The 6,786-nt window shown below is 34.6% G+C and overlaps 1 protein-coding gene across 11 annotated transcripts in view; it reads right to left on the reverse strand.

The window, feature by feature from the left end:
• Positions 1 to 6,531, reverse strand: part of Robo2 (roundabout guidance receptor 2) — a 1,247,873-nt gene extending 1,241,342 nt beyond the window's left edge. For 4 of the 11 annotated variants that reach the window (XM_013503756.1, XM_013503742.1, XM_013503763.1 and 1 more), the window contains exon 1: positions 6,193 to 6,529. In XM_013503756.1, coding sequence (XP_013359210.1) covers positions 6,193 to 6,322 — 130 coding nt within the window. In that variant the 5' untranslated portion in view covers positions 6,323 to 6,529. Of the gene's footprint in view, positions 1 to 6,192 lie in introns of all 11 variants that reach the window. The other 7 variants (XM_013503739.1, XM_005375549.2, XM_013503734.1 and 4 more) reach the window with 3 other exon arrangements.
• Positions 6,532 to 6,786: the final 255 nt, after the last annotated feature.

The raw sequence follows: 6,786 nt of genomic DNA on the forward strand, positions 1-6,786 counted from the left end.
AGGCTGGTATTGGGATATGTAATGTCCTTTAGCTTATGTGTGCTTATTTCCTTTCCTGTTGAGGAATTTTATTTCTTGTTTGTATGCCCTTGATTTCTTCATCAACGTAAAACCCCTACCAGCTAAAAGATCCCAGTCTTAACCGATCAAGGTCACTTCCCATTGGATTCGTATAATTTTCCTTTGACTTAAAAAAGTAGACCTCATAAACTCTCATCACTTTTTGAACTTTTGTTTTGAAATTTTGATTCCTTTTCAAATAACGAAGGTTGTAAAAATAACTACTTTTTCCTTTATTTTCTTAATACTCAAATAACTTTGATGGTTGAAGGCTGAATTTACAGACTAAAAAAAGTGTAACTACTCTCAGGCAGAGACGTAGTATTAGTCATGATCCACCCTGAAGCAAAAATTTTATGGATAAGTTGTAAACCCTCCGATAATGTAGCATGTAATGGAAGCGCTGACACCATCATAACTCTGGATTCATGAACAAGAATACCAACACTAATAGATTCAAGGCATTTCATTACTGTCAATTCAGCTCACTTTTTAAAATTAAACAACCTCTTCATCATCTTTACTTTCCTATTGAGTTCCTAAACAGCTTTTTGTTTTTCTCCATGTGTAATTTAGCCAGTAACTTGTCTCCCTGGTGGACCCATTGGGGCTGATAAATGCACACATATATGAGCTTTTGCACATACCTGATGCAGGTAGCATGTACTAAAGCATTTCTCAGGTTATACTTTTCGGATACATTCTGACTTTAGAAAGAATATACACTGAAAATATTTTCTTCAAAATAGACCAGAATTTTGATTCTAGGGAATAGTGTTTCCTTTTACTTTTATAAAAGTGCTTATTCTTCTGGCAAGCGCAAGGTCATGAGTTCAGTTCCCGGTACCGGAGAAAAACCAAAAACCAAAAAAAAAAAAAAAAGTGCTTATTCTCTTTATAAGTAAAAATTAAAGAACGTCTTTTTACCTCTTTTTCTAATATGAAGAACATGGTAGTTAAAATGTTTTCAATTTCCCTCCACTGGGTATCCAATAAAATCATACATTTAAACAAATCTTCGAGTAATTTAATAACCCAGCAACAAGCATATATTAATAGTAAATAGATAACTAAAATGAAAATTTTAGGTTACAACAGCCAATTATTTTCTTACAAAGTTTCACTCTAGGGAATTTTATTGAATTTATCCAAATGTTATTTGGCAAATAACACTGGACAAGATAAACTAATTTTACAACAGATCTTGGTATATTTGTTAAGCATGCTCCTCTATTAAAAATACTTTAATGAAATTTTGAATACATAGAAAAAACAATATCATTTCAGACCTGGTTTTGGAATTTCCTCCTCAGTTATAGGAAAGAGAAAGTATTAAATCTATTTATTACATACAGATGGAGGTTACATTATTTAAACAAATGAAAAACAGAAATGATGATTATACATAGTACAAAGAACACTCTACATTTTTCATGAATATTCACAAAGTTCGGTTTCCAGTTCCACAGTCTCATGTTATAAATTACTTTTGAACAACACCATTGCTTTTTTTCTAACTGCACTACTTTCTACATGAGTCTAATCGAGTTTTCCAAATTTTATAGTTACTATAAATATGTTCACATAATTAAATCTGGAATGAAAATGATATTATAAAAGTTTATCATAAAAACAATTTTCCAATAATTTGGAGGTAAGATATAGAGTTTGAAAGTGACAAATGGATAACACAAAAAGTTAGAATATTTATTATCAAGTTTTTATATACTGTACTTTGTTCATTCAACAAATAATGACCATCTATTAGGTGCAAAAATGCACCCAATCAAAGACAAAAATCTCTTCAAATAACTTACAAAGTGATAAACAAGGGATACACACATAAAAAGAAAGCACTACAAAATTCTTTATTCTCAAATGTCAAATGTCATAGTCATTTTAAAGCTAAAATATTATTTTCATGGTGCAGTCCTGGGACATTTGATATGAAGGCCAGTACTAATGTAGTGCTGAAAGCATATTTCAGGAATAAAAGTCAAAGACAATGTGATTCAGTAATATTTCTCCCAACCAGCATGTCAAGTGATTTCAGTATATGTAAAAGAACAAATTATCAGTAAAAATGTTCAAATTGTATTAGTAAAAATAATGATTTATTACACATTCATAAGTTATGTGAGATATTAGACTATGTGGGGTACTTACCGAAACAAGTAAAATTTTCAGTAGTTCATGTAATTAAGGAAAAGGTCAGAAGCAATAAAATAATACTGACATCATAAGTAAAAAACACCATCAAATGTTAATAATATTTAATTTTACTGCCAAAAAACTTCAGGAAACCTCAAGAAATGTTCGACTAATTGCTAAAATATTAGATGGGGGGCTGGGAATTTAGCTCAGCGGCAAAGCGCCTGCCTGGCAAGCGCAAGGTCGTGAGTTCGGTTCCCGGTACCGGAGAAAAACCAAAAAAAAAAAATAATAATAAAATAAAATAAAATAAAATATTAGATGGAACCATGTAGATAATGACAGTCTGAATACCTCCTGTGCACCTGAACTGAAATGATTCAAGGCCATGCCATGTTGTCATAATGCAGTCTCATCATTCATAAAGGAGAAAAATAACTGCCAGAGAGGGATTTTTGTTTTTTTGTGTGTGTTTGATTTTGCTTTTGTTTTTGCTTAGCACAGATAGACAAGGACAACCCATTACCATAATTTATAAAAGCCAGTAGGGCATTTGTGAGAGAGTCATCTGCATCATTCAGATGTGATAACTTCTCTCACTGTTGCCATAGTTTAACTCTTATATTGAGACTTCAACTGGTGTGTGAACTTACAGGCTCTTTCAGGAGGTATAAATAGAGCCATGGTTAATTGATTGGGTGGTCGGGTGGGACATAAAAACAGTGAGGAGTATCCTCTCTTAGTTTGATCTGTAGTTACTCTAATTGACCAGTGTTCATGTTGGACTAGGTAGCCTTTGGCATTATTCTGATTCACGTACTTATTTAAGGCCTACATCTCCATTTACACTAATTTATCTCTCATTTACTTCATTAGTAGCTGGACATATTAAAACTTGGCTTAAATTTATGCCCTTTAGTACAAATATGTTATCATATATACTTAAATAAGCATACTCCACATTATATATACTTTATACATAACCTGTTTTTGTGAGACATACATATACATATTCTCCAACATAAACTTTCCACACATTATGCTTCTTAGAATGAAACACTTCACATCTTTTAGTCTTTTTCTTTTATCAGTGAGGGTAATTGAATGTAAAATAATTAGGTTCTTCAATTTTAATGAAGATGATGTCAGCAGTGTAGTTAGGATTTCCAGTTAGTTTATCATGAATGCATACTCTTATGATCACTTATATTATGCTCTGAGCTAATCAGATGAGACACCCGTTTTCCCTTAAGGAATTTATGTATTGTGATTACATGGAAAAGTGTGTGCCTCAGGGAAAACTTGCTGGCCTACTAACCTATATTTGCAAATCATACTCATTGATAGGCTTAAAAGTGCCTTGGAAGCCAACAATAATCAGAATTCTTTCCAAATGTCAGCTTGGAGTCAGTTTACAGACATCTGTTTTGTGCTCCCAGGCGATGTGCTGTGTGTAGCATTGCTTACAGGCCATAGCTATACACTGTTCGTGTTGCCACCACCCCTGAACCCTGCCCAGCAACTCCTTTCCGAATGATAATTCCCGTTAATACAACCAAAATGGAAATGGTCGGTGTGGGCAGGTTGCCATAGGGAGGTTGACAGCTGCTCAATCAGATTAAGACAAATGCATGTAGGCAATGTGCATGCAAAAAAATAAAATCATTTCAGAAGAAAACTCTGTTGCTTTCATGTTTTTATTTTTCCAAGCATTTTAGAAATGATGCATCAATTTCAGAGATTGTTCTATAAATATTTAAGCTGTAGATAGTATTGTTAGGAAGCAAATCACAAAAAAGTTAAATAACCTTCAACATTTTGTATTTTAAGCTTTGATCCTCATTTCCTCTGGCCCTACTGTTTAATTTAAGCAGATTATTGCTTCCCCCAACTACCCCATACATATTTTCTATACATACACATCACATCCCTGCCAAGTACCTTAGAAAATGAAAAAGACCTCTGCTTTCTGAAAAGGAAAATCATATAGGGAAAAATTGTCAAAATATGCTTTCAAAGACTACATAATATGCCACAAGAAAAGTAACAGAATTTACAACCACTGAAAGATAACACACCATCATCAACACCCAAGCTCATGAATAAATAAATATTTACAACATGTACATATGCATATCAAGGCAAGGCTACGTTGCAAGAGCTCAGAGTCTGTGCAACATATTTATGCAATGCATATACAGTGATAAACTGAAGCACTAAAAAGGAAATAATTTTAAAGTGTAGTCAACACATTTAAAGTTTTCCAGTAACTTCTCTGACCTTTCCAAAACACCCTAGTCTCTTTTAACAATAAATGAAATGTGTTGCTATGATTGCCTATTCCTGAACTTGACTGAGTCATATCATCATCGTACAGCAGAGCTAGCAAATTTCGAGCTGAGCTAGTTAAAGCACATTGGAAAAAAGTAGTGATATGTTCAAAGATGAAACATTTCAGACCTGATTTACAAATGAAATCCAGTGCATCTGTATCTAGAGCTGTGTGGAATGCATAAATGGCTAGAACCACACAAGCATTCTTAAACAAATCTTTCTGACTAGTTTCACAACTTTTCCATAGTCTTTCAGCTATTTAACTTTCTCATTGGATATTTAGTGTGCTGGAGCTACTGATCAAGTTTAACACAGGAAGTTCAACTTTAACATACTATGAGTACCAATTACCGTTGAAAAAAATGTACATATGAAATATAATTTAACACTCCTGCCATCCCCTGAAGTCATAACACATTTCTATATCCAAACCACCAAAAACCTGTATGCAGGCTCACATAAATAACAGCATTGTGCAAGAAAAAATTCCACTGATAACACCAGGCAGCACAGTAATGTGGTGATATAATTTGCAAGGCCCAAGGTCATGTGCTCTACTACTACCAACTATTGAGGCTAAGTGTCTGTTGGAACTTTTCCCTGGGAGGTACAGTAGGTAGAGGATTTCTGATATTTTCAGTGCAACAAAAGAAGAAACAGAGATCAAACTAAAAGGGCATGCATATTTAGAAATCCTACTGAGATTCTGTGATAAATTATTAAAACTTCTTGTTAATGTTCATACTTCTCCTTAACCTCAGATAGCACTGACAGCAGAGCAAAGGTGGAGAGAGACCTGTAAAACATTTTTTAAAGAGCTAAGATAAAAAAATTAGGTATAAAAAATGCTTCTGCAGTGCAACCTCCTCAGATGTCTTCCATCAAGATTTTTCCTAAAATATAAAAGTACTATCCTGAAAGTCTCTCCTGGAATATTTCTGCAGCATCATTTTGGCTTACTGCATTCTCAGAACACAAACCTTGATAACCTGTGTTTATATAAACAGCTGGCATTCAGAGGATGCAAAGCCATCTGAACTTTACAAAAAGGTAGGTTCAAAGTCTCAAAAATTCTCCCTCATCTCATAATAATTTTTGACAAATGCAGAAAATAGACCACAACACTCCAAAGCACTGAAAGCCTTTTTCTCATTTAGCAGATTTTTTTCAATAAAGTTGATACAATTTATTTTTATTAACATTCCCACACGATTGAATCAGTCAAAAAATTAGTGTTGGTAGAAGTGCATTTTCAAACATTCGTCTGATCATTTCACAAAATCTGCCAGCACTTCAGGGATCTAACATATTTGAAATCTATTTCTTTTTTTAAAAGCACAGCTCCCTAAGGATAATATACATATCCTCGCATCAGATCAGCATGCATCTGGCCCTAGAGTGTCCCTGCTGGAAACAATCATTGTAATGCTTTGAGAACCCAGAAAACCAAAAATTGCAAACATATATTTATATCAGTAAGAGAGGAAAACTCTTCTTCCTAACCACCTACAATACAGATCTCCTTCCTGAAATAAAAACCTGATTTCAAACAGAAGCAGCATCTCTACCCTTAGCTGTCCTCAAGTTACCATTCACTAGCCTTGCTAACTCCATTCAGATCTTTAGCACAAAACTTTCACCACTTACCCCCCTTCCAAGCTTTTCCCTTCCAGGGGGTCCTGGCCAGCTTGCTCAGAGTTGGTCCCGAGAAGAAGAACATCAAAATGAAGAGAAGTTCAAGCCTAGTGATTTTCCCCACTTTCTCTGATGATAACATTGCCACAAGAAAATTTCACAAAATTTCTCACATCTTCTTCCCTCCCGGTTATGAAAATAGCATTAATCATGGAAAAACCTGAGGTAGGTGTTGTTTTGCCATCTTTAACACCGAAGCAGCAGCTCCCGGTGTAGCCCTGAGCCAAGCTACATTTCTCACAGATCCGGCTCCTGCTCTTCAGTACAGTCAGCACTGCTTCTACTCCAGGAGCTATAAAATAATTTCTGTTCTCCACTCTGCTTTCAGTGGGAATATATTCCTCAGCGTGCTGGGTGAGTCTGATTGAAAATGATAAAAACAGGAAAGTCTGTGTCCAGCAGAAAAGAGAAAAGATGTCAGGATTGTGTGGAAAAGATGAGAAGCAGTTGTACTGACAGCTTTCAGGCTGCCTGTGTGATCCTAATAGCCGTGCAACCAACCAAATTGCTCTTTTAAGAGTAATAAGAATTCAGTGAAAGCCGGTA

This window comes from Chinchilla lanigera, unplaced genomic scaffold (assembly GCF_000276665.1).
Source record: "Chinchilla lanigera isolate Chin_1 unplaced genomic scaffold, ChiLan1.0 scaffold00006, whole genome shotgun sequence".
NCBI classification, from domain to species: Eukaryota; Metazoa; Chordata; class Mammalia; order Rodentia; family Chinchillidae; genus Chinchilla; species Chinchilla lanigera.